This window comes from Rhinoderma darwinii, chromosome 5 (genome assembly GCF_050947455.1).
Source record: "Rhinoderma darwinii isolate aRhiDar2 chromosome 5, aRhiDar2.hap1, whole genome shotgun sequence".
NCBI lineage: Eukaryota > Metazoa > Chordata > Amphibia > Anura > Rhinodermatidae > Rhinoderma > Rhinoderma darwinii.
In genome coordinates this window covers 284,670,364-284,683,367 of record NC_134691.1, presented here as the reverse complement: position 1 = coordinate 284,683,367, position 13,004 = coordinate 284,670,364, and the positions used below count along the sequence as shown (strand labels likewise).

The 13,004-nt window shown below is 43.4% G+C and overlaps 1 protein-coding gene across 3 annotated transcripts in view; it reads right to left on the bottom strand.

The window, feature by feature from the left end:
* Positions 1-13,004, bottom strand: part of TBC1D5 (TBC1 domain family member 5) — a 475,979-nt gene that overhangs the window by 187,070 nt on the left and 275,905 nt on the right. For all 3 annotated transcript variants that reach the window (XM_075827228.1, XM_075827227.1, XM_075827229.1), the window contains one exon: positions 10,286-10,388. In XM_075827228.1, coding sequence (XP_075683343.1) covers positions 10,286-10,388 — 103 coding nt within the window. The remainder of the gene's footprint in view (positions 1-10,285; positions 10,389-13,004) is intronic.

Sequence of the window (13,004 nt, the reverse complement as noted above, 5' to 3'; positions counted from 1 at the left end):
TATTAACAATATGGTCTATGTTAAACGGGGTGTCACCTACTACAAAGTAATGGCTTTAACAGCTTGTGAGGAGACTTAAGTTTTTCTCTTCTTTTAAATGTTATCAAGTTAAATATTCATTCCTTATGCAGAAAGGTGTTATTTCTCTGTAAGGCATCTTCAAGATATCAAACCCAGGCAGGGGGTAATTAAACCGTTTTAATTCTTACCCAGTAATAATATTACTTTCTAGTTCAGTAAATGACAGACTTTGTTTAAAATTATACACGGTTTCCCACTTCTGTGCTTGACGTGCCTGGGGTGTATTCACTTAACGCTGTTGGAATGGACACCGTTGAATAATTACGACCAAGGAAATTTATAAAAAAATAAAATAAGGAAAAAAAAATTGCTCGCCGTTAATTTTTATTTGGCTTAACGATTCGTTTTCACATTGCAGTTAACATAGCTTGGAAATATGCATTTCCTAACTTGTTTATTGCTTAGTTAACGTAATTTGATTTTACAAAGTTCTTTAGTGTCTTTTCCCAATGTTCTCTGTCGAAAACTAATACAAAAACGGCATTAACGTGAAAATGAGTCTCAGCTAGCAGGCCCCCTATGTTTCTCCAAACTTCTTATAGCTGTTAAATATAAAGAGTTTGCGGAGCCTCTTCTAAGTCTGGTTTAGGATATTGCACTTCTCCCTATGCTTTATATGATAGTGTGAAACCTTCCGACAGAAAAAAATCTTATGCTTATTACATATTCATATGACTGTCTATTTTCCATAAATTACCAAACTGTTGGTTTTACATGCCAAAACACGACTATATACCACCAAACTATACCCTCAAGTCAGAGGCAGACTGACTATTTAGGCAGTGCCCATGGGTCCATGTCTAGATAAGGCCCATGGCCAGTCTGTGTGGTTGGTAAGAGGCCCATCCTGGAGACCCATATCCCTCTTAGGCCCTGTTCATAGTTTTTTTTGGCGCCGATTTTGACGCTGATTGTGACGCAAAAACCACGTCGGAATCAGTGCCAAAAAACAGTCTAAATTGCCCCCCATTAATTTCAATGGGAGGCAGAGGCGTTTTCTTTCCCGGGCGGCTTTGGCCACTCGCAAAAAAAAATAGTGGCCTGTCCTTTCTTGTCATGGTTTCTGCCTCGGACCTCCCATTGAAATCAATCAATGGGAGGCAGAAAAAAACTCACGGCGTTCACTTACGAGCGTTTTTTGGTCCTTGCATTAGATACATTGGCCGCGGGCGAAAAAAGCCATGAAATAGCCCTCTTTTTATATAAGAGCTTTCCAATCTGTGTTACATTCGTGTAGTACAGAGAAATCAAACCTTTCACATGACATCAAATTTTGGCTTTTGTACACATAGCATGCCAACAAGTCCAGAGATGAAATCATCAAATTAAAGCCCCCTTCATAGGAAAGAGGCTTCTATACAGTGGGAAGTCCATCACCTGTGACATATCCTTTTAAAATTTAGACATCTACAGTTACACATTGATGTGATCTGAAACCTTAGAGGACCCGTCAATTCCCCTGACCTGTCTAGTAAATATTCCGACACTGTCCAATAACAAGGGAAAAGGTAATATTGAGTTTCCAAATTAATTTATCGAAGCGTCCAGGGTTGTGTCTGGTATTGCCGCTCAGCTCCATTGAAGTGAATAGGGCAAAGCTTCAATACCACACACAACCTGTGGACATGTGTGGTGCTATTTGTAGAAGAAAGCGGTTGTGTTTTTCTAATCCTGGACAACACCATTAATGTTGTATTCGATTATTTACTCTGATTATTTACTCTGACATGTCAGGATACATTTAATAGTGGCTAATGGATTTATCAAGTGAACTAGCTTGCGACCCAACTGGATATCGCATCCGTTTACGTGAAGGTTTATTTAGTTTTAAACTCATAAACCTCTGCTTTTAGCTCTCCGAACATATGGCTTTAAATTATTCAATTGGCAACTGGTAGTCTAACCTCCTCAAGGGAGGAACAGCAGTTTGGCCATATTACAGCTCTCCGTCTGCTTTTACAAACTGTGACCAGAACTCAGTTTGGTGGGAACTTGTTTGAGACATGATTTATTCCGTTCCGATAACAAATCCTACAATATAAAAAAGCATCGTTGGAGCCCAGGTCTATGCCTTTGCTGCCTTTTTTTATATGGGCAGTTTCAGCCACAGATATGTGTAGGAACTGAAACATTTATAATAATAATAATAATATTTTGGGACAGATTTATTTCATTTTAATTAAGAACTATAACATCTTTATTTTTCCATTGAGAAAGCCGCATGAGGGTTTGTTTTTTGCGGGACAAGTTGTAATTTTTATTGGCACCATTTTGGGGTACATCCAATTTATTGGTTAGCTTTTATTAATTTTTTTAAGGGGGTAATGGGGAAAAAACAATTGCCACTTTCTTTTTACGTCATGCGCCGTGCATTAGAAAGAATATCTTATCTTTATTTTTTTGCGTCGGTATGATTAGGGCAATACCAAATTTATATAGGTTTTTTTTTATGTTTTAGTACTTTCGCAGAATGAGAACATGTTAAACAGCAAAAAAAAAAAAAAAGAAAAAAAAAATTTGCCACATTCCGAGACCCACAACTTTTTTTATTTGTCTGTCAACATAGCCATATCAGGGCTTGTTTTTTTGTGGGATGGGATGTATTTTTATTTTTTTTTTGCACCATTTTGGGGTGCACAAAATTTGTTATATGACTTAACAGCAATTCCACTATTGTTTTTGAGGTTTTTATTCATGCCAAACGCAATGCGGTTTTAATAATGTGTTATCGTTTTTCTCCGAGATTTGAAAATGTGGCAGTATCATATATATATTTATTTTCATTATGTTATACCTCTGATAATCCTATTGGAAATCTATGAATAAACTGACAACTGGGCGGTACCATTCCCCTGTGTCAATAGGGCATGTCCCTACATAGACTGACACTGTTAGCATTGATTGTACAGTGTTAGGGCTCGTCCACACGCTGCGGAATTGACGAGTTTTTTCCAGACGGAATTTCGATATCGGAAAAAACGCAGCAGAATACAGTAGCAGTATAGTGGATGAGATTTAGCAAATCTAATCCACATGCTGCGTAAAATTTCCTTACCCAAATTGACCTGCAGTGCGTGTAATTTTCGGACCGCAGCATGGCAATTCCGGCTACGGAATCTGTCCAGAATTGCTGCGTTTTTCAGAGGTGATGTCTCCATCTCCAACATTGGGAAAAACGTAGCAATTCACGCACCATTTGCAGTAAAAACCGCAGGAAATGGTGCGTTTTTGCCGCACGGAAAGCCTTTGACTTTCAACGGAATTGCCGCACAAATTTTCTGCAGCAATTCCATTGTGTGTGGACAATCCCTTAGAGTGTGTGGGGACACACACCATTATGAAGAGGAATGGTATCACCCAATTTATTCATACATTTCCAGAAGGAATAACAGAGGAATGGCACAGAACAGAGCTCTTAGAAGAAATGCACCAGAACTGTTATTTTATGGGGAATTCGAGTATTTACTGAAACAAACATGTCAGGAGAGATGAAAGGTCCACATTAGAGGCTTAAATTAGAACTCATAAAGCCCGATAATTCCCCCCTAACAGTGATACCGATAGTGCCTGCCACACAGTGGCCCCCTAATATCAGTGGCAGCCACGCAGTGCCCCATTAGTACTTGCCTGATAATGTTCCTGCGCAGCATGCCACTCCTCACCACCCCTTTTCTCGCTGACATGGAACTACATGTGAGCATGTCCTGCACTGATTTCTATGATGGCACTCTGATCTCTGTATCAGAAGGATGCAGCTGCCTTGACAGCCTGAACCATCAGACACAGACAAGTATGAAGGGCCGCCATCAGGGCAGTACTAGTGGTACTCCCGTCAGGAGCCCGACCACATGGCTGAAGAAAAGGGGCCCCCCCTCTCAGGCCCCCTGTCCCCCTTTGCGTCCTCCTCCCCTGGCGCCCCCCCATGCTACGCTCGCGCCCATCCTGTCCCCCTGCTGTAACAGTCATTGTAATTATAAAACACTTCACCAACCAATAATTAGCATAAATGGCTGCTGGACTATAAAAAGGGGCTCCTAAGTTTGTCTTACAAATGGTCTCCCAGTGTTTCCCGTTCCTGCTGCCTGTACCCTTTATCTCGTGCTATCGTATCTACTGAGAAAGTCAAGTCGTGTCTTCCGCTGCATCCACGGTGCCACCTACTGTGAAAGTCAAGTCGTGCTTCTGCTACAGTCTACATTGCCTCAGGTACCCGTTCTGAACTATAGACATTGTTTTGTACCTTGTTGGCCAGCTGCTACCCTGCTACGCGGTACGGCCCAGTGGGTCCACACCCCGCGTTGTGACAGTACGCTCAGGCCTTGGACTCCGCTGGCCAAGTCAAGAGCCTGTCATCCTCCAAAGGCATGCAGGCGGACCTGCAGGATCTGCAAGCACGACAGGATCAACTCCTTGTGGCAGTAGACTCCAAGGCACAGCAGCAAGGGGCGCTAGCTTTTTCCTCCACTGCTCCTATTCGAGCTTCTCCGATCAACCCTCCTGCTACACCTCCTGGCAGCCCCAGTTTGGACCCTCGGTTCTCGTTGCCATTGCCACCTCGGTTCCATGAAGACGCCAGTTCATGCAGGGGGTTTCTGAATCAATGCCATATCCACTTCACTCTGCATGCCCGAGCATTCCCTTCGGATGGAGCCAGGATCACCTTCATTATATCTCTACTTGCCGGCAAGGCCCTGGCATGGGCGAATCCAATCTGGGAACGACAGGGACCCGAGACTTCCAGGGGTTCATGCGGTTGTTCCGTTACGTATTTGAGAGGCCTGGACGAGCCTCGTTGGCAGCCACTGCTATCTTTAACCTGCGCCAGAAGGACGCCTCCGTGGGCGACTACACCATCCAGTTCCGGACTCTGGCAGGAGAATTTTCCTGGAACAATGAGGCCTTGGTAGCATCCTTCTGGCATGGCCTATCGCCCGAGATCAAGGACGAACTGGCTGCTCGAGATCTCCCAGCTGCCTTGGACGATCTGATTCTACTGGCTACCCGAGTGGACATAAGGCTCAGGGAAAGATCTCAAGAGATTCTACAGGAGAGACGGCTTCCTAGACTTGCGCCCAACTTCCAGCTACCCCTCTTGCCTTGTTCTTCTGCTGCGCCCGAAGTTCCGATGCAGGTGGATCGGCTTAAACTGTCCGTCCAAGAAAAACAGCGCAGGCGCACCTCTAGACTGTCTATAATGCGGCCTCGCTGGCCATGTCATGCGTCTGTGTTCCCAGAGGCCAAAGAAACCCCAACGCCTGAGATTGGTTGGAGAGACAACCCTGGGCGCTTCAGCATTTAATAGAGAACGCTCTTCCAAACTGTTCATTCCTGTGACCATCGTCGCTGGCGAGAGACCTCATCCAATCTCTGCCTACCTGAACTCTGGCTCCGCAGCCAATTTCATCTGCCAAGACCTTGTGGATCTTCTTCAATTGCCCACTGTTTTGCTGGAGAGACCGTTGATCGTTGCCTTGGTAGATGGACTGCCTTTGCCTGACCCAGTGTTGTCTGTGACTAAGCCATTAAGACTTCAAGTGGGAGCACTTCATTCTGTGCTCATCTTACTGTATGTCCTGTCCAAGGCCGTCAACCCCGTACTGCTGGGTTTGCCTTGGCTCCGTCTACACGCCCCAGTCCTGGATTGGAACTTTGGAGAGGTTCTCCAGTGGGGTCCCAAGTGTCTCGCTGTCTGGTGCATGTCCATCGGTCCCAGCCTTCTCCGCATCAGTCATTGGCAGGGTTGCCACCTTGTTACTCTCAGTTCTCTGATGTCTTCAACAAGAAGGAGGCAGAGACATTGCTACCACATAGAGTATACGATTGTCTTATCGACTTGGTTCCTGATTCGTCCTCTCCTCGCGGTAGAGTATACCCTCTCTCCTTGCCAGAGACCTAGTCTATGTCGGCCTACATTAAGGAGAATCTGTAGAGGGGCTTCATACAAAAGTCTTCATCCCCGGCCGGAGCCGGGTTTTTCTTTGTCAAAAAGAAGGATGGATCCCTTTGACCCTGCATTGTCTACCGTGGTCTCAATCAGATCACGGTGAAGAACAGGTACCCATTGCCGTTGATTTCAGCCAACCAGGTGTTGCTTCGATTAAGAGAGAATCATCTTTACGCCAAGTTGGAGAAGTGCGTGTTCCAAGAGAAGTCTCTACCCTTCCTAGTCTATATCATCTCTGATCAGGGTCTCAAAATGGACGCTGAGAAAATCAAGGCTGTCCTGGAGTGGCCACGACCCCAAGGCTTAAGGGCCATACAACGCTTCCTGGTATTTGCCAACTCCTACAGACTGTTCATTCCCAACTTCTCTTCTTTGACAGCCCCCATCTCTACCCTCACTAAAGAGGGTATGAATGCCAAGGTATGGACTCCAGAGGCGGAAGTCGCATTTAAAACCTTAAAAAAGTCCTTCACGTCAGCCTCTATTCTTCATCATCCTAATGTATCCCTACAGTTTTCGTTAGAGGTGGATGCCTCCTCTGTTGATGCTGGTGCACTTTTGTTCCAGAGAGGTTCAAAAGGCAAGACGGTGGTATGTGGTTACTACTCCAAGCTGTTTTCTACCGTAGTGCGCAACTACTCGATTGGGGATCGGGAGTTACTAGCCATCAAGCTGGCCCTGCAGGTGTGGAGACACCTACTGGAAGGCGCAGCTCATCCTATCCTGGTCTTCACAGACCACAAGAACCTGACCTACCTACAGATGGCTCAACAGCTGAATCCTCGTCAAGCCAGGTGGTCATTGTTTTTTGCATGGTTCCGGTTCGAACTCCACTACCGACAAGAATGTGAGGGCCGATGCCTTGTCTAGGTCATTTGAAACAGAGGACACTGTGGAGTCCCCACAGAAATTTATCGATCCTTTTTGCATCTACTCTGTTAACCCTCTGCAGGTTAGAGACATTACTCCGGGAAGAACTTTTGTATGTCTGGCTGACCGAGGAAGAATTCTTCACTGGGGTCACAGTTCCAAGCTGGCAGGTCATGTGAGTGCCCGTAAGACCCGAGACCTAATTGCCCGTCATTTCTGGTGGCCGACGCTGCCCAAAGACGTCATGGACTTTGTCTCCTCCTGTACGGTGTGTGCAGCAAACAAAGTTGCCCACTCCAGACCAGCCGGTCTGCTCCAACCACTGTCTGCGTCTTATGCCCCCTGGCAGCATATTGCTGTGGACTTTGTCACAGATCTGCCTCTCTCTGCGGGATGCAGTGTGATCTGGGTGGTGGTGGATCATTTTTCTAAAATGGCTCATTTTGTTCCCCTCACTGGCCTGCCTTCTTCTGCTCAACTAGCTGACCTCTTCATACAACACATCTTCCGTCTGCACGGCTTGCCTCTGCATATTGTCTCAGATCGAGGGGTCCAGTTCACCTCAAAGTTCTGGAGAGCACTCTGCGGCCTAATCTGTGTAAAGTTGAACTTCTCCTCAGCTTATCATCCTCAGTCCAATGGACAAGTCGATAGGGTTAACCAAATTATGGAGAACTATCTGCGGAACTTTGTCTCCAGACGACATGATGACTGGGTGCAGCTGCTCCCATAGGCGGAGTTCTCCTATAATAACCATACCAGTGAGTCCACCACCTCCAGTTCATTCTTCATAGTCTACGGCCAACATCCTCGAATACCCCTGCCTGGCTCTACTATGTCCTAGGTGCCTGCAGCCGACTCGACCTTCAGGGACTTTCTACAGATATGGCAGCAGACACGATCTTCTATTCTGCTGGCAGTGGACCGCATGAAGAGAAAGGCAGACACTAGAAGACGAGAGCCTCCAGGTACAAAGGTCTGGCTGTCTTCCAGGAATATCCGGCTGAGGGTGCCGTCTTGCAAGTTTGCTCCCAGGTTCCTTGGACCCTTCGAGATTCTGCTACAGATCAATCCTGTGTCATAAAAGCTTCGACTGCCTCCTACCCTCAAGATCCCTAACTCCTTCCATGTCTCCTTGCTGATACCCGTGGTCCTGAACCGCTACTCCAGGACTCCTAGTTCCGCAGTGGCTTCTGGCGGTTCATCTGGAACTTTCGAAGTGGGGGAGATCCTGGCCACCAAGAAAGTGGGAGGAAGGACGTTTTATTTGGTGGATTGGAGGGGATTTGGTCCAGAGGAGAGGTCTTGGGAGCCAGAGGAGAAAATCGATGCTCCTGTCCTCATGAAGAAATTTCTCTCCCGCTCTGGTCCCAAGAGGAGGGAACGTAAGAGGGGGGATACTGTAACGTCTATGGCCGGGGGCCGTCGTTCAGACTTACCCTCTGATGGCCCGGGCCATGTACATCTGTCTTCTCGGCGTCAGCTCCCTCCAGGGAGACACTGGCACTCTCTTCCGGGTCCTCGGATTGCTTCCCGCAGGGCGCCAGCAAGGCCTTAAAGGGCCAGTACGCGTCACCAACCAATAATTAGCCCAAATGGCAGCTGGACTATAAAAAGGGGCTCTGCCCACTTGTTCCTCGTCTGAGCGTTGTTGTATACCTAAGTTTGTCTTGCAAATGGTCTCCCAGTGTTTCCTAGTTCCCAGTGTTACCCGTTCCTGCTGCCTGTACCCTGTATCCCGTGCTATCGTATCTACTGAGAAAGTCAAGACGTGTCTTCCACTGCATCCACGGTGCCACCAGCTGTGAAAGTCAAGTCGTGCTTCCGCTACTGTCTACATTGCCTCAGGTACCCGTTCTGAACTATAGACATTGTTTTGTACCTTGTTGGCCAGCTGCTACCCACCCCGCTACACGGTACGGCACAGTGGGTCCACACCCCGCGTCGTGACAGATAGGATAGAGAACAGGAAAACATTCCAAAACAAAAAAAACAAGACCAAATACATGTAGGTTGGAAGAGTAATTGAAGAACAATTTACTTTTAAATTGGCAAATGGATAAAACTCTCCTATTTTCGGTGCGGATTGCGTACTGAAAATTCACTACATATTAGAGTATAACTCATGTGAACGGAGTTTAGCTTTTTTTGAAGGATGGAATAGTGTAGTAGACTAAACTATTCCATCCTGAGAGATCCCACGTATGCCGCTCCTGACAAAACTATATAGACAATAATGTCAGGAGCTTTCCAATGCCGGTGTCCCCAGACAGAGAATCCTAATCGCTCTGCCCTGGGGAAGCTCCTGACATTACTGTCCATAAATGGACAACAGGAACAGCGCCGGAGTCCTTGGGCAGAGCTCTAGTAGAAGTTCTACCCGGGGACTCCAGCCCTGGGAAAGCTACAAACGTCACTGTCCATTTATGGACAGTGACTCCAGGAGTTTCTCCGGGCGACGTTTCCCACTGTATGCCATACAGTGGGATAAGTTTTTGCTGAATTTAACTAAATCCAGGGCATTAACTGGTCATGTGCCTGACCCATGGTTTAGTTCACTGTATCTGACATCAGTACAAAAATTAGTTAACGCGCATAACGTACAAATGTGAGCGCACCACTTTCCGTTGCCAACTCCCGGTAATGGAGGGGGGCCCAGAATCCTTGGCTGTATGGGGCCCAGCAATTCCCTGCAAGTATGTCTGGATCCTGGTGGGCGACGGTTTTACAGTATGGCATCATGGGCCACAGGTTGCACACACCTGGCCAGACAGACATGAGTAAGGCTCTGTTCACAAGAAACCATAGCTACTGTTTATAACAGAGTCATGACAGCTATGCCACATTAGTCTTCAAAATCCGGATAAATGCTGACGGACCCCATAGACTTATAATGGGATCCGTCAGGTTTCTGTCCAGGATCCAGTAATTTTGACACCACGAATAGCGCTGCAGATTACATTATTTTGCAGACTAAATTTACTGGAAACCATAACAGAAAGCCCATAACGCTACTATGAACAGAGCCAAATCGCTTTACTTCCCAGCACTGAGTCTTGGGGTAAGGGTTCAGTTTAGTGTTCCAACCAATGTGCAATGTAAGAAAACTATCTGAATTAAACCCTAACAGTCTTTCCCTTTATAATTTTCCCATGGAGATATTCTTTAATGAAATATTAATGCGTAGCGTTACTACTAAAAAAAATATATACAGTTCACTTTAAAAACCACAAAATAATCAGAGGAAAAAAGTAGTTGACAATGGTAAGTGATCATTTTTCACATTCATCCGTAATGATTGCATTAGAGGAACAAAGTGTTTCATATTTCACATAATGTACAGCAATAATCAATAGGACAATGCATCCTATAGGTATTTTATTATCTGACCTGCTTATAAAGCAAATGTTCATTCTCTCTTGCATAACAGAAAAGTACATCAGTGAGGATACTTCTCACATCCTCTTGCTGGAAGAACTGCATTTCAGGAAATCTGGAAGAGATTTTTCATTTTGGAATGATTAGCAATATTCAATTTAATCAGTGCAGTTGTGAAAGCGCTCGGAAATAAATGGAAATTTTGACTTCCTCATATAAAATATTCTGTAGGAGTGAGATTACTATATTATTATCTTTAATAAATGATTAAAGAAAACCTTCAGGTTCCCTACTTCCGCCAGTTAACAGTTTTTCTTTTATATTTTAATAATATAATTATATTATTTATAATATATATAATATAATACTAATAATTATACTGCATCACAAGTGGTCATTCATCTATACGGAGAGAAGTCTGCCTGTTATTAAAGATGACCGGTCACCTCTCCTGACATGTCTGTTTAGTAGATGCCTGGATTCCCCATGAAATAAAATTCTGGAGCAACTTTCTTGCAACTCTTAATTGTGGAATACAGTGTTATTCCTCTTGGAAATGTATGAAATAAATAGAAACTGGCTGTTACCATTCCGCTTGCCAATAGGATATGTCCCTACATACAAACAATGTGCTGATAATCTGAGACTGTGTAGGGACACACATTTTTAACCCGTTAGTGACCGCCAATACGTGGCATGGCCTAACAGATGCGTGTCAATTTTACACTGACAGGCAATAATACACTGCAAAACAGCAGTATTGCAGAGTGTTATAAAAGCAAACAAATGATCGCATAGTGAAGTCCCTAATGGGACTAAAAAAAAGTTTAAGAAAAAGGTTAATAATAAATTTAATTCCCAAGTAAAAAAAAAATTAAAAACCCAATTTTTCCCCCTTACAAAATGGTTTATTATGAAAAAAAAAGTTAAAGTTACACATATTTGGTATCGCTGCATCCTTTACGACACCAACTATAAAATGATTACATTATTTAACCAACACCGTGAATTCCGTAACGAATAAAATAAAAAACAATGCCAGAATTGCTGTTTTCTGTTCATCCTGCCTCCAAAAAAAGTTTAATAAAAAAAGGGATCAAAAAGTTGCATGTACTCCAAAATGGTACCAATAAAAAAAAAAAAAAAAAGCCCTCGTACAGCTGCATCGACGGAAGAATAAAAAAGTTACGGCTCTTAAAATATGGCGACACAAAAACAAATAATTTTGAAAAAAAAAGTGTTTTTACTATTTAAAAGTAGTAAAACATGAGCAAACGATATAAATTTGGTATCGTCGCAATTCTGACGACCCAATGAATGAAGTTATTATGATAGTTATACCACACGGTAAATGGTGTAAATTTAAGATGCAAAAAAGTGTGGCGAAATTGCTTATTTTTTTTATATTCCCCCCTCAAAAAAGTTAATCAGTAAATTATATGTACCCCAAAATGGTGCTATTAAAAAATACAACTTGACCCGCAAAAAACAAGTCCTTATGCAGCTATGTCGACGCAAAAATAAAAAAGTTATAGCTCTTTGAATGCGACGATGGAAAAAAACATAAAAAAGGGGTTAACAAGGAGAATGGTAACGCCTAGTTATCAAGATACTCATACATTTCCAGGAGGAATAACAGAGGAACAGAACAATGCAAAGTTCTAAGGAAAGGTACTCCATGATTACTTCATGGGAAATACATGTATTTACTTAAACAGGCATGCCAGGAGTGTAGACAGGTCAAATTAAAAAGGGGAAAAAAAAATGGGGCTATTTTGTTCTCTATGTTATAAGCCACTCGTTCACCTTGTAATTCAATAGCGTTGGCAATATTTGCTTCATTTTTTTTTTTTTGTGAGAATATACACTCATAAAAGGACGGTTGCTGTTGTGTCAGTAAAGTAAGTGACATCTCGGAGTTTAGGTGTCGTTTTGTCTACAGAATGTATTAAGTAATATTTAGACTTCTGAATTTATACATTGACACCACGCTGTGGACTTGAAAAGGCATTCATAACTGCAACAGCAAAAACAATTACTCTCTTCATAGAGAATAGTATTTTCAGGTATATGGATTTACTTGCAACCCAATTTTCCTAATAAAATAAATATTCGGTAAGAGCACATAGTAAGCATCAATGCTTAGGACTGTAATAAATTAAACTCTATATACTATTAAGTGCCAAAAAAACATACTATATCTATAAATCCTGCTATGACATTCTGACTTTCCATCATTCAGGAATGAAAATGGTGAAGTCAGTTTAATGGCTCTGTTCACATCAGGTTTACGAGCTACGTCTGCCGAATATGTGACATACCCATAGGTTTACATGGGCCAAATGAATGTCAAAGGAGTTATAGAGCTATACACGGTTATATAACTGCATTGAATAGTGTAGTTCTCTATGCTTTTCAATACAAGCAGATCCTGCAAAAATAAAGTTTACAGTGCGGTATACATTTTTTTGCAATGGGAATCGATGGCAGATATATGAGCTGTATAGGCATACAGTCCTATAGTCTGCTGCATATATTCTTTGGCACGCTTCAAACTTGTACGCTGACACCCGAATGTAGTGTGAATAGAGCGTAATATGATTTTAGTGACGATTACTCACAGATAATCGGCAATAATCGGTTATAATCATATCATGAGAAAAGAGCCGATATGAGGTTGCGCTCACCGCTATGAATAGTATGTTTTTCTTATGGAGTCTACAGTATGATG